The sequence below is a fragment of the Silene latifolia genome, chromosome 2, assembly GCF_048544455.1.
Source record: "Silene latifolia isolate original U9 population chromosome 2, ASM4854445v1, whole genome shotgun sequence".
NCBI lineage: Eukaryota > Viridiplantae > Streptophyta > Magnoliopsida > Caryophyllales > Caryophyllaceae > Silene > Silene latifolia.
Window position 1 is genome coordinate 14,540,424 of NC_133527.1, and position 27,745 is coordinate 14,568,168.

The following is a 27,745-nucleotide window of genomic DNA, read 5'->3' on the forward strand; positions in this document are numbered from 1 at the left end:
CCTATAACTAAAACACGCTAAAAATAACAACCCTATATATACCGCACATGCATTGCGCGGGATCTAAACTTGTTAATTAATTTAATTCTCTATACTAAAAGATTAACAAAGCTAAAATTTTTCCGTCTAAGACACATTCTACTATCTATTTTTAGTCATATTCTTTACCTTATATAAGAAATCTTAGAAAGTTTTTCTCCAAACTCCATTTTCTTAAATAAGGAAACAATTTCACTCCAAACTTTATTTACTAAAAGTAAGAAAACAAATGAACAATAAACTATTAGTTTTTCATTAAAATATAACTTTTCATCAAATTAAAATAGTTTTTAATTAAAATAAAACAAAAATCTGAATACAGATTGCTAAACTTTGTTAGAGAATGATTTAATGCATATTACTTGCTCTTTATAATACAAAAAATATAGACTGAGATTATTAGATTCGTGGGAAGAAAAAATCATTAAAATAAGTTGAGAAGTTTATAAAATTAAATTATTAGTTTTGTGATTAAAAAAAAATTAATATATAAATTTCACGATATTACTCAATTTTCTTGATTACTTTTACAGTTTAATTGATTTTCATAATCTGAATCTGGTATACCGTGTATTAGATTTGTCGAACGGGCCGAGTCGGGTTATACTGGTCGAGTCAGAACACGGGTCAGATCATACGGGTCATGGGTCGGGTTAGGGTCGACTACGGGTCAAGAAATAATTTCTAACGCCTTTTTAACGATTTTATCAATTTTTTTTAATGAAACATATTTTAGGTTTACATTAATTATATTGAGTCATGACATAATTATTAAAATAATTATTTTATTATTAAATATTATAAAAGTTATATAAAATTGACTTTTTAATTATGTTTGTAAATTAAGTCATAAAAATTAATTTTTTTAACTATTTTTTCAAATATAATATATAAATATTAGGGATATTAATATTTTAATTAATTTACCTTTGATCCAACGGGTCGACCCGTTCAGATCGGATCTCGATCCTAAAGTAACGGGTCATTTCGGGTTCAAGTCAAACGAGTCGTCAAAATTTTTTTGGTCTTGACCCTTTAAAAACGGGTCGGGTCGAAGTCCTGATAACATCACACGAAAAATAAACCCAACCTATTCTACCTAAGATAACCGGAACTAAATGCCACTTTACCATTAGTCCCTTAAGTCCTTAACCAGGCCTATTAAATCCTCCCTCTATTGCTGCACCTCTCACTATAGTCCCTTCCTAGTTCTCCCATTACCAAAGCTTCGGCCACCGGAGTTTCGCCGGCAAAAATGGCGGAAGTAAGAGAGAGAAATCGAACACCACATGTTTGCTTCATTTTCGGAATTTTGTTAAGCTGTTTCGTTTCAAAGCTCACTGCTCTTTCCGTCACCGTTAACGATCTCGAATGTGTATACGAATACGTGCTTTACGAAGGCGATACCGTTTCCGGAAACTTTGTTGTTGTTGATCACGATATTTTCTGGAGTTCAGATCACCCTGGCATTGATTTCACCGTATGTTTTCGCAATTCCTTAGGTTTTCGCCATTTTTTCAATCGATTGCCTCGTTTTTCGTTATTTGATTGAGTACAGTGAATTTGTGCTTTACGTAGTTGAAGTTTAGGTCGTAGTTTTGAATAATTTTGAGTATTTGATTTTAATTTGTGTTTTATTAGGCTTTTATTGATGATTTAGGGGTTTAGTTATTAGTGAATTGAGTGTTATTTTGTTATGAAGATCAATTTGTTGTTCTTTCGATTAGTAATAGTGAATGTTGAATCATGTTGATCAAATTGTTCATTCAAAATTGTAGGGGATGGTGTTGAGCTTGAAAAATTGGAAATTTGGAACTTTAGCTTCACAATTATAGTTTAATTCGTAATTTGGAATCGGGACTAACTTCGTCGTAAATTATACATGCGGGCGTGTTTGTTATTCAAATGGTAGTTGATGTGGAGGTTGTCAGAGAAGTTGTAAACTTGTAAAGTTGCAAACTTGCAATCACTTTTATGCTTAGCCGTCATTCTTGGTCATGCTTTGTGATTGTAAAGATAAAAGGGCGAAGTCTCTCCAGCTAAATATTTGATCAAGTAGTTTGTCTTGTTTCTTTTCCGTGATAAAAGCCAAATTCAAAGTGAGGTGTACCGATGGAGCAAAGTGATCGGGTCTCCTTTGTTTAGGGCTTTAGGCAGGCTGTTTGGGTGCTGCCCCATCTTTTAGCTTCCCATTCCGTACCGAAAAAGGGAATTCAGGTTTCGTTGTGGCCTGTGGGATGTAGAGAGCCCCGCTTTAGACGTATCCAACAACCTTGTGTTGAGAGCATGCATTTCCTTTAGCTCATAAGTCATATCTGAGCTGCATTTTTGTGATGGTTGGACCAATCAGCATCACTAAACAAAAATTGTGTACTTTGGCCATTCTCGATTTCTTCTGAGTGGGTTTGTTAAGAGTTAAGTAGTAGTGGTTGATTTTACTCATATAGTCATATGATCATTTAACTGCTGTTGGATTTTAATAGCAATGCTAGGTCATGTGATCAGTAGTTTTTTAGTTCGTTGCAGGCTTGCAGGGACATAAGATCTGATGATTTAGTGTTCACAACTCTTGTAAAGTTTTTACGTATTTTAATTTGGGTGAATGGATTTCAGGGCTTTAGTTGATTTTAGTTTGGCAATCGGTTCTAGGTTATTAGTTTGAGGAATTTGATTATTCTGATTACAAAATTGACGAGCGTTTTTGATAGAAAACAAGGTTTTTCTAGTGTTTCCAACTCAATGGTTGCAAAGACGATTGATGACCATGTTTTCGGATAGAAGTATAGGAGTTTTAGGCGAGGAAGTTACTGAACGTTGGTGTTTAAATTCTTTGAAATTGTAATTAAATGGGGTTTATGAATGTGAAAGTTGAAAAAGTGAAAGGTGAAAATCTGAGGGTATATTGGTATTTTATTTTTTGCCGGAATTTAATTGTGCAATGATTCGTACGGAGAACGTGCTCATTAGGTAGTAAATTATAGTAATATTTTCTTATTGTAAGTAGTAATTTATAAAAAAAAAAGTTTGAATTTTGTCGGTAGTGTGTACCCAATTTTCCTACTTAGGGGGTGTTTGGTTGAGGGTGTTGGAATGGAATGAAATGGATTTGAGTGATTCTATTTTTCTTTCTTTCTTTTTTTTTTTTTGATAAGGTAAGGAAACTAGATTGATAAAAATCAACCTATAACACCCTTTCGGATGAGAAAGGTGCAAGAAAATCCAATGATTTTCAACATACAGGAATCAAACATAATAAAAGAACAATGAAAAGGAACCTCTCAAACAAGAAGAAGTCACCCAAAGCCCTAACAAAGAATAAAAGAATGATAAACTAAAAAAACATAAGAAAAGGTAACAATTTCTCCCCTAAAAACTGGTCCCCCAGGATGATGCACCAAAATGCAAAAGACATGAGAACAGACCAAAGCAACACATTGACACCGCAAACTCACGGACCACAAAACAAAACAAACTCGGAAAGAGCTGGGAAAGAAACGAGCTCACGGCAGATAAGTAGCACAGCTAAACCCCCAAAAAGTCTGATGTTACGGGATCAAAGGCAGAGATAGTTCCCTAAAAACAAAGGGGATTCCAAGGTGAAGAAGGGGACTAGTTCCGACAGGAAAGAGGGAACAAGGTGATGTGCTTAAAATATGCAAATAATTTTAAAGGGAAATAAAGAGACCCCAAACTATAATGAAGAAACTTCAGATTTAGAAGAAATGATTTTCAGATTTCGGAAGAAATCCAAAAAAAAATAAAATTTCCAACCACATTTCTATCATCAACAAATAAAATATGCTCTTAAATTCTTGAATTAATCCTTCTTTAAGCAAGACATATGACTATGATAAACCCTCCTAGGCTAAGATGGAGAGTAAATCAAAGTCTAGTCATTTATAAGAAGAAATAATTCAAGAAAGAAAACTGAAAATATTCAATAAAAAGGACTAAACAAAGATTACCAATCATCACAACCATCAACCATGTGGAAAGAAAAGGGAAGACGATGGTTATGAAGATAGGGAAAAAAGAGGACACATGAAGAGCTCTGAGGAGATGGAAAAAAAATTTCCAGATCTCTTTTTCTAAGAATTTGAGAGTGTTTCTCTCTCAAGATTCTCTCTCTAAGAATTAATACACCTGTTTGGATAGGCGAGTAGTTGATTCTAGTGTTTGGTTGAGGCATTTTGGAATGGAGTTAGAATTTTGATGGATTCTAATTCCACCCAACCCCTTGGAATCCCATACCCACCTTTCCACTCAGGTTTCTAACTCCATTCCTCCTCCATACAATTATAGAGTGAACCAAACAATAAATAATAGGTATGGGGTTCTAAATCCATCCCCTCGTGGTATCTCATTCCATTTCAATCCATTCCGACCTTTTAAACCAAACGGCCCCTTAGTATTTCATTTTCACTTTTGTGAATCTAATGTTTGCCTCTATAACTCCATTTGTTAGGGTTAGGAATTTGCTTTACCTTTCTTTCATAAAGTTTGTTTTGGGAATAGGAAGTAGTGTAGGACTAGCATAACAAGGGTTAGTTGTGTCTTTTTTTTTGGCATTTTAAGTGAGATATTAGAAAATGGGTTTCGGGTAAAATTATTTGGTTTAACATATATCTTGACACGTAAGCTACTCTCCTAATTATTGTTGCTTGATGGTTTATAAGCCGTTTATATTGCCATCTCCAGTATATAGTGTAAAGTATTATGCTGTTTATGTTGCAAAAAATTTTAATAAATCGTACTAAATTCGCTCTCTTGAGTATTTGTGATCACATTTTCAATGTAACTCTCCCCTCCGATCCGTATGCTCTTGTGCTTTTACAATAAGTTATTCTGAAATCATTTTAGAGGAGACTTACTCCCTTTAGAGGGTAATTTTGATAGGACATACAAGTGTTATTGAAAACAAATGGTTAGCACAAATAGCTCACTAAAATCTTTCGAGCAAAAAATGAAATTTATGAAAAAGAAGTAATGTCAAGGCTTACTGATCAACATGACAATGAATCAAACATGCACGACTAACAACAAGGATGTAAAGAAATGTATATATGGCGCCATATATAATTATATACATAATAGTAAATACCCAAGGGTGCATATGTGCGAACGACCTGAACATGAGCATCAAACCTTGCTCGAAACTAAATATGACTGCCCTGATGGCTGATGCATACTGGTAGATCTGGTAGTGCGTAACTGCGTACGTGATGTCAGAATATTAAGTTCCAACAAACCCATCTGTTACATGCGTTCAACGTAAAGGCTTCATTACTTCTATGATGATTATTGTTCGAGGTTGGATTATAATTTGGATGGTGACAAAAGGATAGTTTATCTGGTTTGGGTACCTTAGGAAATTGAAGTTGGTATTTGATGATCTTATGTTTACTTTTGTTACCACCTGTTGTCCCCTTCAATTAAATGGAACTGGGGGTACAGTAGAACTTGTGAAGTTTTGATTCTGTAGTGAAGCTTTGTTAGTCATCGGGTAAAGTTGCCAGCTGTGTCAAGTGTCAACAATTTGTACTGTTTTACCAATTCTACTGGCACGTGTCTCTTTTTCCCTTTTATGGAAGTGTACACTTTGCACTGCTGGGCAGTTACTGGCTGGTAGATGCTTCATTTTAAGCTAAAACCATGTTGACGACTCTTGAAGATAAATTTTACACCTGAACTTCTACACGTTTCATATACTTCAAACTGTCTGCAAAACATGGGCTAACATATGGAACAAAAATGTTTTGCTTGTGCCATGGGTCTAGTGTTTCCATTGTGTTTTCCCTGTTTATTTTTCCTTCATAGTTACCATGCAAATTCGTGATTAACATATGAGCTCTGAATGTTTTTGTGAAGAAGAAGCACTCAGTAAGACAAAGTTCCGTGTTTGTGAAAATCCATTGAAGTATTCATAACTTTATGTGGTTTTTCGGATTAATCTTATTCTATTGCTGCTCTGGGTTTGTCATTACAGGCTACATCTCCTGCTGGTAATGTTGTTCACACTTTGAAAGGAACAGCTGGAGAAAAGTTTGAATTCAAAGCTCCTAGAAGTGGAATGTATAAGTTCTGCTTCCACAATCCTCACTCGACACCAGAGACGGTCTCTTTTCACATTCATGTTGGCCACATTCCCAACGAGCATAATATTGCTAAAGATGGTCAGAGCTTAACTTTATGAATTAGATATTGTTTCATTCATAGAAACATAATCTGGCTGAACTGGTCATGAACGTGTAAACCTTTGCATGCTTAGTACATTATTATTATTATGTTGCAATGCAGAGCACTTGGACCCAATCAATGTCAAAATTGCTGAGCTAAGAGAGGCACTGGAGGCGGTAACATCAGAACAAAAATACTTGAAAGCACGCGATGCTCGACATCGTCACAGTAAGTTCAGCTGCATCGTAAAATTCATGGTTTACTGTAATAAGTGTTCAATACACTTCCTGCTTTGTTTAACTGCCAGATGGACAACTTATCCCTATTCCCTAGTATTGTGTGCTTTGACTTGTTATTGTGATTGCGATTTTCTGTTGCTGGACTTGCTGCTCATTCATATTTCTTTCTTTTGATGACATTCATGGTCACGGAGTATTATGTTTAGTAGTAGATGATTTGAAATTCATGAATAATTCTAATCACATGTTAACTGTGAAACATTTTGTACATGTTTGATGTCTCATTTTCGTTTGATGATTTGTTGCTTTCACTCAGATCTGGAGTGATTGAATTTAGCGACATTTAGTAGTGCAAAAAATTGTGCTGAATATGATATAATACAGAAAATATTACTCTATAAATCTGGAAGAAAAGTATACCTTTGGATATTCTTCATAGAGGAAGGTGATTGAAATGTGCATGTCTTTGTGCAGCAAACGAGAGTACAAGGAAACGTGTCATATTTTATACGCTAGCTGAGTACATGATGCTGATACTAGCTAGTGGACTTCAAGTAATATTCATTCGCAAGTTGTTCAGCAACTCAGTGGGTTATAACCGCGTCTGATTCGCGCCACTGATTCATAGCCATTGTGTTTCATAGAACAGGTTTTTTTTTCCAATTTTCTTTTATTTATTTCTCCACATTAGAACTCTTTTCTCCTTGTAATGTAAGTATGTTTTTGTAAGATATTATATTGCGATGTCGTCAGCACGCATCTTGTGGTGCTGTTCAAATAGGAAGGAAGACTGTATCTCATTGCGAGATTTGTCTAGTACTCCGTATATACCAAGCCTCAACTACGCATATATATTGTGAAAATTTTTAAGGAATTTATTCAAACTCCTGCATCTTAAAGTAATTTCTATCTATATTGTATCACAAGTGTTGTTCATTTGCCGGATTTGTTAAACATTTACATGAGAGGGAATTAAGGAGGGTTATATGGAGGAGAGAAAATAGCATGAAGATGAGAGAATAAACAGCAAGAGTAGGTTATTTGGTGGAAACACTTGGTCTTGTATAACACCGTTGTATTTGTATTTTTGGTCGATTAAGTTTTTAATATCTTAATTGCAGAAGATTTAAATTGTATCATCCGAACATTTTGAGAATGTGGATACTTGTAAATATACGATTATACGATCACGAATACTCAGGAGAGGTGACAGTATATGATCAAGAATGTCAATGTTTGGAAGTCTTATGCAGGAATGTGTGGTGGAATTGGTAAAAACTCGTCAGACTTGGAGATGGTGAGTTTTACACAGAAGACTGACTGGTTGAGACTTAAGAGAGTCAATTTAACTTGCATGAGGTGATGAATAATTCAAGATTGTCACTGTTTGGGAATTTTATTTGCTGTTTGTTTACAGGAGTCACTTTGACTCCCTTTTCTAAGACAAGAATGCACTTGGGTCTAGTGGTGTCCCGGGGGTACCGTAAGGTACTAACACCTCATCCTTGAGGTCCCGGGTTCGACGCCCTAGACGGGAGCACTGAGGTATTGCACGGTGGCCCCTTGGGTCTGTTAAACGGGGTGCCGGCTTTCCGTGCTGTCGCGTATTCCCGAGGTTTGGGCTCGCCGGACTCTCCTTATGATCTCTGGTGTAATGACACTCGTCATAGTTCTGACTAGGTGGATCCAATAAGGTTTGAAAGGAAGTCATTTCCCTTGCTTGCAAAAAAAAAAAAAAAAAAAAAAATGCAAATTTTATTTTTTCCCAAGTAATCTATCAATAACACTATAGACCAAGTAAGTCTCCCATGTCCGTCTTAACTTTAAACGGGAAGTATCATTGCGGTTGTGCATATAAGACAAACTTGTTGTTTTTCCCGATGCATGCTGCTTTTGTATTTTCTAACTACTCGTCTTAAGCTTAAAACATATATACCCATATGATTCCTAAATTGATGTAATTTTGTTGATACAATTTGGCTATAGTGTTCAAATAAAACTTCAATGAATCACTTATTCACTTACCAATTGGATTCTCTCCATATCTTGTTTTAACATTTTCATGTCTTTCCATTTTCTCTCAATAGTCATATTTGTTCAAACGTAGTGAATTGAAGAAAGAATAATGATTTAAAAATGTTCATAAAGATAAACGGAGAAAATTCATACTCATCCGTCATCACTTGTTTTTGCGTTTACAAGATGTATTTTAAAAAGCTTTTTTTTTTTCTTTTTCCATAAAATATATTATAAGAAATTATGGTAAACAGTTAGAATACTTTCGGAAACGTTTTTAAAATTTCCTATGATAAATTTGACATTGACGTGTTTCCAAATTCCAATACATAATTAGTCTTATGTCAAACATCGGTTAATCAATTTTTAATGCCTTGCCGATATCAGATTCATATTCGATCCTACCTTAGAGTACATGTGTAGAAGTTAGTCTTGTGAAAAACGTTGTATACATAAAAATCAGCAGATTATTACATCATACATCAAAAGACATGTATATCTAAAATGAATCCATTATATACATACAACGATCTTATACAAACTTTTCCGATCCTCTCTTGACAAGTATTTTACATGTTCTAAGAACTACTCAACTGCTCAATGATTAATGACATGCATATAATTGGGGGTTATATGTGTAAGATCAAATGTGGGAAGTACAGAAGAGAGTACATTGAACACACATCTCCAAATCCCTGTCCAACTATCTTACATTGCAAAGTGTGTCCCCTAATAAACAAACTACTACAGCTGTTGTGATGATGCACTTTAAGACAACAAATCTTATGTAATTAAACTGCACAGCTGCTGCATGCTAAAGGATAAAACATCTTTTTAGAAATTAAGATTGAATTGACTCAGATCGATGATGCGCGTATATAATGGAGTAGTGTTTTGATTACGATTAGTTAGTGTGTTGAATAGTTGTCAAGAACAGGTCTTATTAATGCTTGAAACCCAAACACCACACTAATTAAGAGTCTATCGACTTACTATTATGCTTCAATAACTAATTAGCTACCTATTGGTCTCTTTTGTGACCGAAAAAATATTACTCCCTCCGTCCCGATCATTTGTTGTCCTTTGGTTTTGGCACAAAGACCAAGGAAAGGAGAAGGGGTCAATTAGGAAATGACAAGTGGAATAAATTGAGTGTGAATGATCAAATTACTCATCAAATTCATTCTTAAAATAGAAAGGACAACAAATGACTGAGACAACCCAAAATGGAAAAGGACAACAAATGACCGGGACAGAGGAAGTACTATTTTTATTAAAAGTAATCATCTATAATTCTTATTTATCGGATAATATTTATATTTTATATCATAAAATGATTGTCACAAAGAATTTATTGACATTGCTATTTTTATGATAAAATGCTTAATTTACTAGCATTAATATTTACCAAACGTCGTCGCCGAAAAATCAAAAAATTAGCCTTTTATAATAAGGGACAATTTGATACTCCCTCCATCTTAGTTATATATTCATTTTTCTTAAGGGTTTTATTTTATTTTATTTTTCTGAAAGAAAAAAATAATTTATTAATAAAATGCCATACAACACCTAGGATATGTATAATTGAAAATAAAATTTAAAATAAATAAAAAGAAAACGATTCTTTTGTCAACTAAGGATCTCAAGCCATGATTTGACAAATCGACAGGCCTCGTATCACTCGCTATCTTCATGCAATTTTTAGGCTCCTTTGTTTGATTCATTGTGAGAAAAAAAATTATCTTATACTGTTTCTAAAGATTGTTTTGGGGATAACAAATACGGAGTATCTTATATACATGAAAGAAACAAGCGACAAACCATTGAGGAACTACTCTTATCTATACGACCAATAAAACTAAATTCTATGAAAAACCTTGAAAATAAGGAGTATTAAACAGTAAACCATTTTGGGGGTTTATCGTCATTGATTGTTATGTTGATTATCGATGGGAGCCCGAAATGTGATAGATATATATAGTAGACCTGAAAAAATCGATCTAATTCGAATGACTGAGTTGAATAACTCGAACCGATACCCGAACAAAAGACCTAAATTTGACCCGGACTTGAATTGACCAACCTGACTCCATAGATAACCGGACCAAAATGTTCATTGTAATGCCATCTCATAACAGAATGGGTGTATAAAGTATAAAAAGTAGTTTGAATGCCTTGTCAATATTTAAGCTAAAAAGGTCACGAGATATGTGAAATAGAAAATGAATATCGTACGTCTCCATGTATACGAATACGACGGTCAGGCATATACCCTGCTCGAAGTCGAAGCCCTACTACAACCTAGAGTTTGACTGCTTCTTTTATTTTATTTTTATTTTATTTTATTATTATGTCTCACGTTATTCGCCAACTAATTTTTACACCTATAAATACAACGACAGCTAAGCTTGAGCTATACTCAACTCAACCCAACTCTTCTCCCTTCTTTCATTTCTTGTTTTTTCATTCATTTCTATCTTACACAAAGCCATGGGAGAAGTGAGTGATGATAAAAAGATCGTCAAGTTTCGTGAACCATTTTGCTTATTAGACAAATCAAGAAACGGTAACTAACTATATTCCATTTATTATTTCGTATTCTTATTATCGTTGCAATTTCTTCTTTCTTAATATCACCAATGTTGTTAATTACAAATATTAACTAACTTAGCTGATAAAGTCATAAATATTGAAATGCAACAATGTTTAAAATATTACCATGGAAATGTCATACATTATAGCTAATCCATAAAAATATATTTTGTCGTGTTTTAAGACCTCAACCCAAATCAGCTACTCGTGTTTGGTAGTTCGAGTTCTGAAATGCAACAATGTTTAACGTAATAATGTGTAACATGCGCATTTTTGAATAATGTATGTAACAGTTGGTTGCATAACGGTGGAAGAATTAGAGGTAGTAATTCGGTCGTTAGATCAAAATCCGACGGAAGAGGAAGTGCAAGACCTTATGAAAGATGTTGATTCAGATTGGAGTAATTGCACCATTGACGTTGCCGAGCTTTTGACACTCGTGTCACAATCTTCTAAGGTATGTGCAGTTCGACATTAACCCAAAACCTCGATCTGGTTAAGTAAGAACAACCTCTTAGGGTTGTTATTGTTCTACAATAATACCAACAATTAATTGGAAATAATGTGTGAAATAAATTTCTGAAGAGTTAAGAGTTGAGTTGTTTGTTTGACAAAATGTTACTCCGTATGTATTACTTGGAAATGCAAAGTCAACATTTCCATGGAATATTTTCTCGCCCATAAACTAACGCGCCATGCATGTTGAAACCTTCCCATTAATCGGGTGCTATTTATTTACTTTGAATCATAATAACATGCTTCAACACTCGGTTTTACATTTTTATCGAAGAAGAAGTCTCAGTCTAGTGGTTGTTAATGTTGAAGAAGTAGGTATAAATATATCATAATGGATAATAGATCATATTTGTGAATCCCTCAACTCCTGATATTGTAATGTCATTGCGGCTCACCGCTCATCTAACACCCAGGAGAAAAAAAAAAAAAAAAAAAAGTAAGTTACGCAAGCATGGGTTCGAATTCAATACACGATTAATGAAAATTTAAAATTTTTAGTTAGAATTATGCGTGTTTCTTTCTAGTTTATCTTCGTGTATTATTAGTTCACTCATTAGAATGTTTGCAAAAAAAATTTCTTAATCAATAGACAATAACGTTAATTAAATACTCCAATTGAGGTATACAAAAACACAAAAATGATAGGAGTAATGTAAATCGATCAATATATTTTTAAATTACAAGTAATCACATGCCACACATTGACGTTTCATCACATCTCTGGTGGTTTAATGGCATGCGTCATTATCCTATTGGCCAATTGGGTATATGAATCGTGATGTGGATTGTGGAATAGTGGTTTAATCAAATTATTTGAATTATTTATGCCATCGTACGGAAACAAGTTCGTATCATACGGAAATTTAAAAGGTTTATTAATAAGCCTGTATCAATATATCGAAAAATAGTCTTTTCAATTTTTTTTAATAAGATATCATCTTTTACAATTGGCTTAATCCTTCTTAATTACTCGTATTTTTTTTTAAATATCTCTCACAAAAATAAAAAAAAGATTTATAATTGATAAAAGAACCATCATCATTTTAAATAATGAAATGAAATTCTTCTATTATGTATTGATTTATCTTTAGAATTTAGATTTTAGTTTAGCAACGTAATACCTTAGAATAATAATAATACTCCCTCCGTACTATACAAATGGCAACGTGGTAAAAAATGGGGTTTTTAAGAAAAGAGGGTAAAAGAATGGTTAAAGAGGGAAGAAAATAGGTGGGGTATGTAATTGTGGGTTTAATTGTGAGTTGGTAGGTGGGGGTATGTAGTGACATTCTATGTAAATATCAAATGGGTATAAGAATAATTTGGTAATGTTGTGGGCCAAATAAGGAATGTTACCATTGGTGTGGTACGACCGTATTAGGTAAGTGTTACCATTGGTCTGGTATGGAAGGAGTATTAGTTTATTATTATTATTATAAAATACTCCCTTCATACCACACTAATGATAACATTGACTTTTTCACACTTGTCGAGACACGTTTTGCAACGTGAATATCTTTAGTTACACATTATTAAAAATTATAAAAATTTGATATTCTTATAGCATTCATGACAATAAATCAAATAAGATCTCACATGACTATATTTTGTCTTATAGATTAAGAATAATATCGAAGATTTTCTGTGACCATGAATAGTGCCAAGATTCTCAATGTTACCATTGGTGTGGTATGAAGAGAGTATTAGATTTTTAAAATAAAACTATTTTGTAAGATAATACAAATGTTTACAATTATACTTTATTATTATTGCGAAAGCCATATTTATGAAACTTTTTGAATTGAATAGAATTAATTGTCAATATAGTGATATCGTATCAATAAAACTATACCGTGATAGACAGGACCAAACCGGGTCAATGTCAATTTCACACAAGTAAAACACGTGAGATATGTTTGTGTTTAGGGTTGACGAATGAGTGTCATGTGCGACGGGTTACGATTAAGACATTGTTACATACATACTTAAATATCGTGTATGTTCTCATCATGTAGGAAAGTGAAGCTGAGGATGAGTTTAAAGAAGCATTCAAAGTCTTTGACAAGGACCAAAATGGTTACATTTGTGCTACCCAGGTACCGAATAATTAACTACCTATTTTAACATCTTTTACATCATTCATTTATGTTATACATATTTCATTTAAGATCGTTATATAGACCGTATATGATAAAATGAATTATATTCCAACTTCCAACAAGTTTGTAAGCCGTGTCAATGCCAACATCGATTATAATAAGTAATACAGCTTTTCTAACGTGTGCCCTAAGGGCACATGATAAGAAAGCCATTTATCGAAACATATTTAAGATTTCATCATGAGAAATAGATAAATTTACTCATTCTTACCATCTTAGTCATAATTGAGCACCGTAAGAGGCGAAGATTGAGGTTTTCATGGATTCGAATCTCTTATCCCATATATTATACTGGTCTTGCATCTCGAGAAAAAAAAAGTAGGAACAGGGTAAATGTATATAATTTGGATCTGTTTCTTCCGTAAAATTCTAGTAATTTCATAAATTTTTATATTCGGTTTTAAGTTCCTTTAATTTTGATTGAGCAAAATACGACGGTTAATTTAAAATGCATTGGAATTCATTTTATATTGTTATTGCATAAATAGAATTTATATCTAATTCAATATTCTAATAATAATGATTTTATAATCAGCTAAGGAACGTGATGATTAGTCTGGGAGAGAAACTAACGGAAGAAGAAGCACAATTGATGATCAAGGAAGCCGACTCCGATGGCGATGGCCGAGTAAACTATGAAGATTTTGTGCAAATGATGAGGACTCTTTAGTCAATTAAAAATGAATTAAAATTAAAATGTTTCAAAATCTATATATAAACTAAATTACACCAGCTTTATTTAGTTTTTAAGTTTTATTGTCCTTACATTTTGATAGAATGTCATTTTTGGAAGATAACTAAGCTCTAATTATTTTTAACTCTACATCATTAGAAATTCAACTCACATAATTTTTAATAGAAAGTGGTGATTCTTTTTTCCGTTTTAATAATGAGGGACCTCGTAAGTTGTAACTACTAGGTGTGGGTTAGGTAAACTTACAGGCATACGTGGTAGCTTGGAAATCACACATACTAGGTCGATCACCAAGTCGCTCACATGAGTATGGGTCCTAATGAAGGACACAAGGATTTTTCATAAGCAGGAAAACCTGAATTGTGTAGACTACTAAAAATCGGATAGCGGGACAGGCAAACATACAAGACATTAACAAGAGTACAAGACATAATGAGTTTAAAATGAAAACCCAAGGTAAGAAAATTAAATTGATCTTTTAGGGTAGGTCCAACCTATCTCATCTTTTCGAATGAGTGAGGTAAGTTGAAGCCACCGACTTTCAAACCACTTCGAAAGAGTTGGATATGAATGTCCAATAGAAGCCATAAAGTCAGCAAACCTTGTTGGCTTCACGGAAGCAATGTTTAATTATCAGTTATCACTTCATCGAAACAATGAATCTAATTTCACATTCTTGATAATACTTTAGACTTCTCAATGAATTTGCCAAGTACTATTCGACCTTCAGTCATGAAGCAAGGATACAACCGAGGGAGCTAACCGAAACTAACTTGTGAAATCCGAGTCTACTAGTATAGAGCACAGTACTATTTATGGTATTTCTGGCAGCGGGCGGGGGGCATGAATGCATGATGAACCCCAGCAAGGCACGAACAATGATATTATGAAATGTGCAAATATAATACAAATAACTTCTAGCCAAGGACTATAAAAGTCTGTTCCTTAGCCAATGTCAAATACTAACGGAAACGATGTTTATACTTGGCTCCTCTTTCGAGACTGACATGAATGATTCTTAGGGTAAGGCCAATTTAATTTGAGCACACTTGTGATTATGCTGCAACAAATTGGGTGTGAATGGGTGGTTCACCTCTTGCAGCACAACTCACAAGTGTATTAGGATTGTCTTATACAGAGCTCTATAAATGAAGGTTTTCAAGTTGCATTATCCTCATATACTGATATGGCTTGAGTTGCAGAAGTATCGACTGCTAATCGTATCCAAGGAAGAAACAGTTGAGATAAAACAGTCGATGAACAAGTTGAGACTTTCGGGCATGGCCGTCTTGTAGATACATCAGTTGATGAATTCCATAACAGAAGGACTATTTAATGCTGTAATGTACAGTATATATATATGGGTAAAGAAAACTTTTACATGTATGAAGATATACCTCTTAAGAGCCTCAAATGAATTGGTATATACTTCTTGAGTTTCAACATCAAAGTAATATTTTCAATGGACATTCCGACTGAGAAGTCCTTCAAAGGTTGTATACAGGTCCTTGTTGTCGGGTCCAAAAATTTCATCAGCCTTCCGAAGGGTTTCCTAAGACAACACAATATGCCATTACATAAGGTATGATGATGGTTGTTAATACCCCGAAACAAAACAATATGGCATTACACAAGGTATGATAATAGTAGTTAAAACTTAAAATACCCTGAAACAAAACAAAGTATATGAAATACCGCAACTATAAATGAATTTGTTTGGATTAAGGTGAAAGTAAGTTAGGTTAATTCACCAATTTCACCTTATCTAGGTTATATTATATGATTATAAGGGACGGGGCGTGTCTTCCTCTAGAATTTTCAGCAGTGAAGGAGTGTGACCCGTGTGTTCGTATTCTAATCCCACCTAAAGAGGGAAGGATACATCTTTTTTTTTTTTTTGGCAGCCGGATACATCTGTAAGACCGACAAAAAGGGTTTCTCAAGACATCTACTTTTCCTGAGGTGGCTTATACAGTAACAAATTACGCTTGTTTTTTATTAATCATGAAAAAATTCGTAGTTAATTTTGGGTAGAAGATTTAGAGATGAAGAGCATACTTCTTTTGTTTGCTTGTGCGAATTCAGCTCCTTGACATTTGCCAAAAATGCGCCAAATTGCTCATATGACAGACGACTCCTGAGATAATACAGAAAAAGGTTTCAGTGAATATCTTCCGCTTTAAGCTATAGATTATACAGAGTATAATGGAAGACATCATGTCGTGCAGCGATGGAGCTTTAGCTTCAGAATCAAAGTTTTTTTTAAAAGGCAGGCGTAGAATAGGAGTCATCTACTCATCTATGCACTTGATAGGAACGATAAAAAATTAAAAAGGATTTTTTTTATGTTGTATCCCTTTGATTTTTCATATTCTATCATATACCTTGTATTTTTCAGAATCGTCTAAAATATCAGTAAACTTACTGACAAGCAGAACAAAAATTCAGGTTTTATAGTTGAGGACTTGGGGTTTTGTCAAGGAAAAAAAAAACTTATTGACGAGTAAACAATGATTATCTTCATGGTTCCACGAATTGGATGAGTAATTAATTCAAAGTGCCTAAACATAACAACATCTAAGAGAGGTGAGTTAAAGTATTTAGGTTATTTGAGGAATATTTCATTAGGTATACCGTATACGAAAAAACCGATGGTACATGTTAGACTTAGAATTTAGAGGAAAAAAAACCACACACACACACACACAGCCACATTAGGGTACATCATAAAAACCTCAAATTCGAAACCAAGTCATCTAGTCATCCAAGGAAAATAATCAAACATCGCACTTTCAAACACCAGTGTCTTTGAAAAGACAGCACGAAGACGATCAAACTAGTTGTCAATAGCATAGAAACAACTGATGAGGTATAAGATGTATCCAGATTGAAGAATGATTAAATATTAAGATATGGAACCACAGATGAGCATACAAAACTTTGGATATTCATCCTTCTTGTCCTCAATCTCACTCATCTACTACTCTCAACAGTTTGTGTGACCCCAAGGTCAGAAGAAAGTGAGAAGAAGAAAACGATGGAACCGCTCTCAAAAACACAAAGATGCTGTTCTCCCGTTCTAAAAAGGCAAAAGAAGCCCATCATACAAACACCAACACTAATGGAAAAAATAGGTTGAACCAAGCACACTGTGAGTCTTTGAAGCAACGTCGGAAACCTAAGATACAGAATCGTCCACACACAAAGCTTAACATATAAAAAAAAATAGATACCTGACTTGACGAAAGAATTCTTTTCCATCAACTCGAGGTCGTCCTACAGAATACAGACAATCATCCATTAGGCATAGCCGTGATCTAATACATGTGATATGAGTTATGTATAGGATTTCTCACATAATCCCAAAGCTAATGTAAAAGTGAGAGGAAATCTGCTTTATTCATACCAAAAATTGCAATATTTAACCCATTACTTTCTGAAGAATATTTTCTGATTACTGCAGAAAATCACTTATATAAAATTGAGTAACCAATCAATGCTTACACCAGAAAAATTACTGAACCTGCGTGGAGTTTTAGTGCAAAAGGGGATTTCACGTATTAAGGCCAATGCTTCTGAACAAAAACAATCGATCTATTTTTTCCTTTTCTATTTAGACACACTAGAAGAGATGAATACACAATTCGGACATGCTTAGTGCAGAACATACCGCTTCCAGCGCCAGTGCTTGAAAAGGAACTGTGAGTGCTTGATGGCAAGGAATCAAACATCCCTCGAGTTGTTGAAAAAGAAACAGAATGTCGCCTTGGTGAAGCTGGCTTAGATGTTCTCGTTGGTGATGTGGATCCAGACATGATAGGAGGAGAGCCGGGAGGTGTGAAACGAGGAGTGCTAGTCTGCGATGCTAATAAGAGCCCCTGTGATATCCGAGGCCTTGAAGCTGTACAATTTAGAGTAAGAAACCATAGAAAAATAAAAATGGATTTCAAAGTATACAAGATACTGCTACAGTGCTACCTCCATCCGAAAATAGTGTCCCCATTTGACTTTGGTTGTCTTGTTAGCTCTGATCAATAATTTCCCAAACTTTTGTAGAAATGCAATGTAATATTTGTATGTTCGATCCATCAAAACAATATTATTGTATTATATTTTCTAGACGTTGCAAATGGTGAGAAAATATCCTTCAAACAGTTCAAAGTCGACAATTCGACATCATCTTACAACCAAAGTCAAATGCGGACAATAATGGGAAGCGGTATTATAAAATATACTCTGTAATTTAATTGCACTCTGCTCTTGTAAATTATAATGCATGCCCATGTCATAAAGCATTACGAATTTATGATAAACAGTCAGACCAAAATACGTTGAAAAGGCATGGAAATTTTCACTGCTGAAACTAAGGTAGTTCAGCTGACTGTGCACCCGAAACAGCACAGCCCCCTTTGTTGACCCTTCCCCTATCTCTCAAATGGTATAGGAAGGCCAGGCTCATGTGTCATTTATTAGTCCTGGCTCATATACGGAGTAACATATACAATCATATATTATATTATACTCTGTGGCTGATCAATGCAAAAAAAAAAAAATGTGGAAAGCAAACCTACAATCTGTATCACGATCCTCTGGCAAGTTTCCATGTTCTAAATTCTCGCTCTGGGTAGAAGAATGCACAGGTGGTGGTACGAGATTATGATCATCTGTAAAGAAAAAGAAAATATCATAAACTGAATATTAAAGTCTTTTGAGGAGGGCGTATCATACAATGGAGACTAAAGATTTTGCAATACCTAAAAGTCTAAAACCAATAATGAGGGGGAGGGGGTGGGCTGAGAGAAAACGATGAGATCCGTCTCACATAGACTAAAAATAAATTTCTACATTTGCACACCTCCACTTAGTGGCTGAGCGGGAAGACTTAATTGTGAAGGGAGCTGCTTAGTTTCCTGAGCTCGTGCCTGCATAAGTACAAGACATGGTCAACACCTATGGAGCAGGAAAAGAAATAATATGGGACAAAATCGCAAATGTGAAATGTTATCCTTACAGGGTTGTCTTCTTCTTCCTGCAATGACTGCATAAGCGTCTTTCTAAACACTTCTAGCTGGATACGCAAATGTCACAATCGAAAAACAGAGATTAACTTCTGTATGGATCTAATAATTGAACCTGCAACAGTTAAACTTCTAGAAATATATTTTCATCGTGCATTTCATATAGTGCATCTACATGTAAACAAATTTGCAGCTCATCAGAATAATAGAGAACTAATAAAGCACTTGCCAGCCTTGCTCGAGTGAGTTCCTAATGAGACATAGTTCTCTGAAGAAATGTGCACAGAGCCACAAACATACTAGACTAAGATTAAATATTGTTTACGATTTTTACATAGACATGTGATATATCTCGTAAAGTGTTTTAGTGAACTAGGATGGATCTCAAAGTACTAAAGTAGGCAAAAAAACTGTCGAGCACTTGACATTATTAGTGAAGTCATGTAGAAAAAGGAGCTTCCCCCAGGACCAGATCCTTCCAAATCTTGAATTAGCCCTCCAACTCTCCAAGTGTCGATCTCAAAGAGTCGACACAACAATCCAGCAGAGAGCACAGTCCATAGGTCATCCAGACTCAGACTACTTGGTTTATAAAGTGCATTGACATTACATTACATTACATTATTTTCTTACATTCTAATCAATAACTTCGACCTTTTATTCGCGATTGTTGTAGGTAGCATACATTACCCCATGTGTGAGAGTTTTGGCACAAAATATTGCCACCAGTTCTTTGGAATCAGACAGTTGAGTGAGTCATATCACTTTATCCAATCATAATTCACAGCACAAAACAGATTAACTCCATTGGTCAAGCAACTCTACCAGAACCCTTTACAAATGTAACAAACTAAAAGAACAATCACACAAAGTTACACAAAACTAGAGAAAAACATCTAAAACCTCTAACAAAAATACGACTACTACCACAACATTCTGTAAAGTACCTTGGCGACATCACGACGAAGCTTAGCAACAGTATTGGACAAATCACTATTCTCCTTCACCAAATTCTCCTGCAATTCCACAACCAACCACCAAATCACATTTCCACACCATAAAACTAATCAACTACAACCAGTGGCGGAACTAGGAAAGTAGCAGTGGCCGTCACCCTATATAAAAATTCAAACTTTTTGTCTAAAATTCTCTACCTTTACTTTTTAGTTTACCTTTTTCATTTCATCAATTGTTCCCAAAACATCTCCGCCCCTAACTACAAACAGTGGCGGAACTAGAGCCTAGTAGAGTACCAATGCGGCCATCCAATACACAATTCAGAACTTCTTGTCTAAATTTTCGATTTTTTTCTAGTTTACCTTATTCAACTAAAAGTTTCCACAAACATTTTCGCCCCTTACTACAATCAAGTGGCAGAACTAGAGCCTAGCAGAGTAGCAATGCGGCCATCCAATAAACAATTTAGAACATTTTGTCTAAATTTTCGATTATTTTTCTAGTTTACCTTATTTCACAAACAGTTTCCCGAAGCATTTTCACCCCTAACTACAATCAGTGGCGGAACTAGAGGGCTAGCCGAACGGCCATCCAATAAACAATTCAGAACTTTTAGTCTAAATTTTCGGGTTTTTTTTCCCTAGTTTACCTTATTTCAGTATTCAGTAATTGTCGACTTATTTTAATAGTTTACGTTATTTCACTAACAGTTTCGAAGCATTTTCGCCACTAACTACAATCAGTGGCGGAGCTAGAGGGCTAGCAAAACGGTCATCCAATAAACAATTTAGAACTAAATTTTCGATTTTTTTTTCGAGTTTACCTTATTACATTAACAATTTCCTTAAACATTTCCGCCCCGTAACTACAAATCCTGATTCCGCTACGCTACGTCTACAAAATCAAATCTTTTTAAAAAAAAGAAAAAAAAGACCTTTTCATTAAGAGCATGATTGAGGCGATCAGTAGCCTCAGAGAGACCAGCATCAAGTGACTGAATTTGAGACTGAAGGTCAACGATGACGTCATCCCTTTCGTTGACCTCGGCGCGTAGAGAAGACAACTCGGATTCAAGGATAGAGACGCGCGTGGAGAGAGCAATGGAAGTGATCTTACGGGCGACATCAAGTTGGGCAAACGGGTCGGATGGAAGTACCCGGATTACTTCATCGGGTAAGTCGAATTCGTTTGTATCCATGACGGCTTCTTCCTCTCCGTTTTGTTGATGATGTCTTGTGATGATGTGTTTGTCATTGTTTTTTGTGTAAATGTACTTGGTTGGGATTGTAACGGAGGGATGGAATATTGGGAATGTGTGGTTGGTGTTGGGATTAGTTGGTTACCTGGTTGGATAAGCTACTACTCCCTACTTAACTAAGCTACTGACCTAGGAGTTAGGTTGGGGTATGCTAGGTTGCACGGACACTCCTCCTAATTAGCGTTTTCGTGTCGGACACCCGTGTCAAACACGACACTCGTCGGACACACGTCAAAATGTGTCGGACACTTGTAAAGCCGTGTCTAACTTTCATCTTTTATTTGGGCACGTGTCCATGGTATTTTGAGTCGTGTCCATGGTATTTGGACACACCTCCAAACGGAATCAAGTTGAATTTAAGGTAAATGGCAAGAATTGTTATATGGTTGAATTTGGTGGGGAAATAAGCTGAATTGGAGACAAATGATGTTTTTTAGACTAGTAATGAGATGTCGAAATTAGGATCCTGTAATTTCAGTTCATATCCTATAAGTTCAATTCAGATCTTATAAGTTCAATTCAGTTCAGATCCTATAAGTTCAGAAAAGTTTAGATCCTATAAGTTCAATTCAGTTCAGATCCTATAAATTCAGAAAAGTTCAGATCCTATAAGTTCGGTTCATTTCAGTTCAAAACTGTTTCAGTCTAAAAAACATGGCCTAAATCTTGAAAATGAGGTGTTTTAGTTCAGAAAAGTTCAAATCCTATAAGTTGTAGTCGTTTATTGCTTAGGGAGGACGCGTCTTAAACACAAGTCTAGCTTCTGAGTGACATGAATCCATTTTTGGATAATAAATTTCAGCTTTTAATCCATTTTGGACGCGACTTTGTTAATTTTTTGATTTTAAACATTGTTTTCGGAAAAAAAACGTGTTACGAGTATATTGTAATATTACCAAAATTTACATGAAATCCCTCCAAAGTCCAAACATATTTTCCCTGAAACACAACTACAACAACAACAACTAACACCTGTTTCTGTGTACAGTCAGTATGAACAAAGTCTTCTTACATTTTCTGTTCTTATTATTTTCATTCTCAACAGTGATCCATGGATCTCTTAGCTCAAATAACACCCAATTCAAATTAAATCCCTCTAAAGTTAAGCAAATTTCATGGAAACCCAGGTCAGTTTTTCACTTTCCTAGATCTTATTTAACTGTTTCTTGTTTATCTAACATTGTTTGAGCTAAAACATAGATTAATTTATTTGTGTTTTTTGATCTTGTATTCAGAGCATTTGTGTATGAAGGGTTTTTAACTAATGAGGAATGTGATCATCTTATATCACTTGTAAGTCCAATATTGATTACAATTTATTCTGTTATGACGGGTATTTTAATCAAAGGTAAATAAATGATTATTGATTATGAATTTATGATTATCATAATTTGATTCACTTTTTTTACAGTTTTTTCATAGTAATTTTAGCTGCTAAATTTTGTATGTGACTAAAGATCATTTTTTTAGACTAGTAATATTTAATAAGGATCAGAAATTCAGAATGTTAATGAAATTAGACTTCAGATGACCCGAGATAGTTTGGGGTAAATATTGATTGAATCACACATGAGGTTTTGGATGAAATTGAGATGTTATTTAAGAATTCTTATGTTAATTATATGGGTTTTCGAGTAGGCGAAAACGGAATTGAAGAGGTCAGCTGTGGCTGATGATGAGTCAGGGAAGAGCCAAGTCAGTGAAGTCAGGACTAGCTCTGGTGCCTTCATCAATAAGGCTAAGGTCTGTTTTTTTTTTTCTTCTTTTTACTATGTCTTTGTGTGTATGTAAATGTGATTGTTTTGAGGATTGAATTAGAAGAGTCCCGATTTTTGGATTACCGATGTTGAGCTGAATAAGGGAATCGTTTTTGTATTGAGGGTGCATTTCTATTCATTGCATAATGGGGCACTAAGTTGTCTATGCATTTTGTGTTGTGTGTTAGACGAGTGTCGATGCATTTTACAACCCGATTTTTCATTATTGATCACGTGGAAGACAGCGTATACTAGACCCCATACCCCACTATAGGGCGGGATGCATTGAGGCACTAAGGTAATACAATTGCAGTTTTGGGATTTTTGATAAGTCAAAGGGTGTCCATTTATCTATGGCAAAAGGTGCGAGATAAGAATAAGAGCGATCACATGTTTTGATATCATGCTATGAATCGTAAGCTCGGGCAGCACCTTGTTTACTCGCAAACGTCATTATACTTACCTTGAAATGGCACAAATTCGAAGCGTATCGGTGACACTGTCACAATAGGACTAGTGTCTGCAAATGTGTGTATGTACCAATTGACTCATTTACATTCATTGGTTAATGTGAGTCATAATTTGCTTTTGCCAATGTTATCGATTGTGTTTCATTTTATGATTAAATTTTCAGGATGCAATTGTGAAACTGATTGAAGAAAAAATAGCAACTTGGACCTTCCTACCGATAGGTTCTCCTTCACTCTCTTTGCTCACTTGATGCAAAATACCATAGTGTTATATGTAAACCTAGCCAAAACATTCTTGCAAGCGCGAATTTTTACTTACTCGTAACTTATTTGTATTCAAATTTATGAGAAAGGAGGATGAATAGGAAGGGATGGGTAAATGAGGTTATGATGTTTTCGTTCCAGATTTTTGCTTTAGACTTGCTTGAAATGGGGACAATTATTAATAGAGTAATAAAGGTGCGGAAACTATTAGCCCCGCTTGTGATAATACACTACCATAGGAGGATTTGGTAATTATTGTGTCCTTCACGGGTAATCATTGGATTTATCTTGCTCCAATTACCCTTCTTCGAAACAAGCCTATGCGAGTAGGATATTGATTTAGTGCGAAGAGAAGAAATGGATCCTTTCGTTTCCTTACCCTCCATTCCCCTCCCAAATCCCAATCCCTCCATTCAGTTGAAGGGTTATACGACAAAAAAAATTAAAGTCGGTGTAATGTGAATGTGTCTGGCTTTCATAAGTCTGATCCATTTTGTTCTTTAGTTAAGTAGGCTGTCATATCAGAGGTTTAGTGGCCTTTTATGCAAATCTTCAAAGTTTATAATAATAAATTGCCTGTTCTTTTTTTTTTTTGGTGGTCAATTAGTCTATAAATTCGGAGTGCACAATATATTCGGAAGTTAATCACTTTAGTGTTACCTTATCCACAGATAATGGAGAAGACATTCAAGTTCTGAGATATGAGGAAGGACAAAAGTATGAGGCCCATTTTGATTTTTTTGTTGACAAGATTAACATTGCACGTGGTGGCCACCGCTATGCAACAGTTCTTATGTATCTATCTAATGTTGAGAAAGGTGGTGAGACGGTTTTTCCTAATGCAGAGGTTAGTTCATTTTTCATGCTCAAAGCAAAGATCTGGCAGTAGAGTCTTTGTGAAAGACGCAATGGGGTTTTACGGTTTAGTTAGTATCTTAAACTTGAAATTTTTAAAACCAGCCTTCACACATGAAAACTCGCTATGAGGATGTGAAAAATCAGCTCCTGACATTCTGTAAAGGATGTTTTACGTTGTTTAATGCGGCATACCATTATATTCATCTTTTAATTGGACCTGTAATTTTCCTTATGTTTCTTGCCTTAATCTGAAGGGGAATTTTATAAATTTAGTTTGTCGCAAGTAACAGTCTCTTCGTTTGCTCAAAGTGGGGAAAATAGCGTTAATATACGCAGCCTTTTCAAATGACCCATAAACAAAGAGGGACGTCCATCTACTACTAGACGAAATGATGAAAAAGACCTTTGCATTTTTTCTTAGAATTAATTTGTGTATTTGTGCAGCTTTCTGAACGCCAAAAAGCAGCAGTTGAAACAAATCATGATTTTTCCGACTGTGCAAAGAAAGGGATCTCAGGTATGACATAATGCGTTTTGACTTTTGAGTTATCGTTAGTCGTGAATTTATATGACCTAATTTTATGAAATGTAAGCAGTGAAACCCAGGAAAGGAGATGCTCTTTTGTTTTTCAGTCTCTACCCGAGTGCCGTTCCAGACCAGTTAAGCCTCCATGGAGGGTGTCCTGTGATTGAGGGTGAGAAATGGTCAGCAACCAAGTGGATTCATGTCGATACCTTCGACAAAATTCTTGAAGATGGCTGCAATGATCATAATCAGAACTGTGAGAGATGGGCAGCACTTGGTGAGTGCACTAAAAACCCAGAATATATGGTGGGCACCACCGCTCTTCCAGGTTACTGTCGAAGGAGTTGCAAGGTCTGTTAGTCTCCTCATTTCCGCTGTATTTCTTACTGATAATGCATACGTAAGTAACTGTAACCACTTTGTCTCAACAACTGATTATTTTGACGATCATGGTTTCTCCCTTTCCAATTTTATTTTTTGATTGTGGATAGCACTGCCTCCAAGCACCTTTTAAATGCTTGCTTGAGTTTCGCATATGAATTAGCGACTACACGAAAAAGCAAGTTAACGAAAAAGGTAGACTCCCGACTCCTTGTTTTTTAGGGTAAAAACTCTTGCCAATGTTGGCCTTGCCTTGTAGTCATTTTAGGAGGCATGTCGATGATGGATCCGATTTTGGTTAATGAATGTTTCACTAATATTGTCAATTATTAGCCTAAAACTGTTTATGAAATCGGACTGTCAATCCACAGCTATGTATTCCAGATTTCCAGATACCTTAAACAGATACCAGAGAGGGTTTGAAAAGATCAATTGTATTTCAAAAATCGAAGTCAATACGGTCTGTAAATGGACCTTTACATTGCTCAATTTTTTTTTTACTTTCCCCTCCATACTCTAGCCTGCTCAGTAAAACTTGATATTACAGCAGACTGTTTCTCATCACCGAGTCGACTCGCAAATAAGTCGTAGTATGCAGCAATATCTACTTTTTCGATGATGTTGACGGATCTTCCATATTTGTGGTCAGTTACTATTCGTCCATCTGTATTTTCACTGCCGGTTACCACCACTGTGATAGGCTTCACTTGTATACCGGATTTTATTGATGATTGACCATTCGCCATTAGTACCGCGCCAAGTATCTCTCCTGCAAATATTTCCTGCATCATATAATCTGATTCTGGTTAGTAGTCAATGGAGCGGAAACAAAAGTCGTTGCTACTTGATAGATTAATATTGCTGTTATTGTGGTGAGGGCTTGGCTTACCACATGGCGATATCTAATGTGTGTTCGAAGCTTTTCCAATGTGGAAATTAAGCGATAGGCGAAGACCAATTCTGGCGTCTTCTTCACAAGAGACAGGCTTTTGAGAATCAAAGGAAACGAGCTAACAGTCCGTTGAGCTTCCCAAGGGATTAGCGTAATTCGAAGTTTGGAGTCCATTACAGCCTTTGCAGCCAAAGGGTCTAGAAACATGTTGAGCTCGGCATTTTCGTTTGATGGCACAGTAAACAGGTTTCCTCCCACCACAAATACTTCCTGCAATGAAAGGTACTGTTAATTACTGCAATTCGACAATTCGTAACATCTGAACTAACTGGAACATATTATGAGATAGCAAACCTGAATTTTGAATCTTGCAAGTTTGTCAGTAGCAAGTATATTTGACAGGGTGGTTAGCGGTCCATTGGTTAGTACTGTAATCTTTGTTCCAGAAGGTATCGTCTTAGTGACGTTTTTCCATATCTCGAGCGCTAGAGGTTGTCGTAGTTCAGGATGATCAGTGTCACGAGGTGCTCCAAATTTGACGGAGTTTTCAGCTGTGTACCTGAGATAAAATTTCAGAGTCGCGTCTTAGTGTTGAGTGTTGCAGAAAAGTTTAATAACAGATCAATGAGGTTATAAGTGTACCGTCTTGGGCTACGAGGGAGGTCCCTTGCAAGTCCATAAAGTGTATCAGAGTCGAGAAATCCACCGCTACCATGTGGGATAGACTTTATATACTTGCAGTCCCCGACTGCAGAAAAGACGGGATCTGACTGATTCACAGCAAAAAGATCGCCCATTCCCACTGGAATGTCGTCTCGGCCCATCATATGCAACAAGTCATACACAATATCAATTGTCGCAGGATTTGCCCATCCAGTCGGAGTCACAAATATGGCCTACAAAAAGACGACCTATGACTAATCTATTGTTTG

General features: G+C 35.3%; 5 protein-coding genes across 5 annotated transcripts in view; 3 read left to right on the forward strand and 2 right to left on the reverse strand.

Moving 5' to 3' along the window:
- Positions 1-1,142: 1,142 nt before the first annotated feature.
- Positions 1,143-7,391, forward strand: LOC141642335 (transmembrane emp24 domain-containing protein p24beta3-like). The gene is made up of 4 exons (XM_074451116.1): positions 1,143-1,519; positions 6,026-6,212; positions 6,337-6,444; positions 6,930-7,391. The coding sequence occupies exons 1-4, from the start codon at positions 1,295-1,297 to the stop codon at positions 7,061-7,063; spliced, it is 654 nt and encodes a 217-aa protein (XP_074307217.1). The 5' UTR covers positions 1,143-1,294; the 3' UTR covers positions 7,064-7,391.
- A 3,491-nt stretch (positions 7,392-10,882) lies between these two features.
- Positions 10,883-14,554, forward strand: LOC141628510 (uncharacterized). Its single transcript, XM_074441645.1, has 4 exons — positions 10,883-11,037; positions 11,357-11,520; positions 13,595-13,675; positions 14,274-14,554. Exons 1-4 carry the CDS (start codon positions 10,962-10,964, stop codon positions 14,406-14,408), a joined length of 456 nt encoding a protein of 151 aa, XP_074297746.1. The 5' UTR covers positions 10,883-10,961; the 3' UTR covers positions 14,409-14,554.
- Positions 14,555-15,671: 1,117 nt separating this feature from the next.
- Positions 15,672-21,743, reverse strand: LOC141642326 (uncharacterized protein At4g15545). Its single transcript, XM_074451107.1, has 9 exons — positions 21,342-21,743; positions 20,398-20,466; positions 19,444-19,500; positions 19,288-19,354; positions 19,004-19,096; positions 18,103-18,333; positions 17,666-17,708; positions 16,491-16,569; positions 15,672-15,984 (listed from the first exon to the last, which is right to left on the reverse strand). The coding sequence occupies exons 1-9, from the start codon at positions 21,603-21,605 to the stop codon at positions 15,892-15,894; spliced, it is 996 nt and encodes a 331-aa protein (XP_074307208.1). The 5' UTR covers positions 21,606-21,743; the 3' UTR covers positions 15,672-15,891.
- A 785-nt stretch (positions 21,744-22,528) lies between these two features.
- On the forward strand, positions 22,529-26,008 carry LOC141642337 (putative prolyl 4-hydroxylase 4). Its single transcript, XM_074451118.1, has 7 exons — positions 22,529-22,792; positions 22,901-22,958; positions 23,304-23,408; positions 24,057-24,114; positions 24,828-25,003; positions 25,459-25,531; positions 25,611-26,008. The coding sequence occupies exons 1-7, from the start codon at positions 22,659-22,661 to the stop codon at positions 25,898-25,900; spliced, it is 894 nt and encodes a 297-aa protein (XP_074307219.1). The 5' UTR covers positions 22,529-22,658; the 3' UTR covers positions 25,901-26,008.
- A 331-nt stretch (positions 26,009-26,339) lies between these two features.
- LOC141642336 (nucleoside hydrolase 3-like) overlaps positions 26,340-27,745 on the reverse strand; it is a 29,312-nt gene continuing 27,906 nt past the window's right edge. The window contains exons 10-13 of the mRNA XM_074451117.1: positions 27,456-27,709; positions 27,168-27,372; positions 26,811-27,083; positions 26,340-26,703 (exon numbers count right to left, since the gene is read on the reverse strand). Coding sequence (XP_074307218.1) covers positions 26,419-26,703; positions 26,811-27,083; positions 27,168-27,372; positions 27,456-27,709 — 1,017 coding nt within the window. The 3' untranslated portion in view covers positions 26,340-26,418. The remainder of the gene's footprint in view (positions 26,704-26,810; positions 27,084-27,167; positions 27,373-27,455; positions 27,710-27,745) is intronic.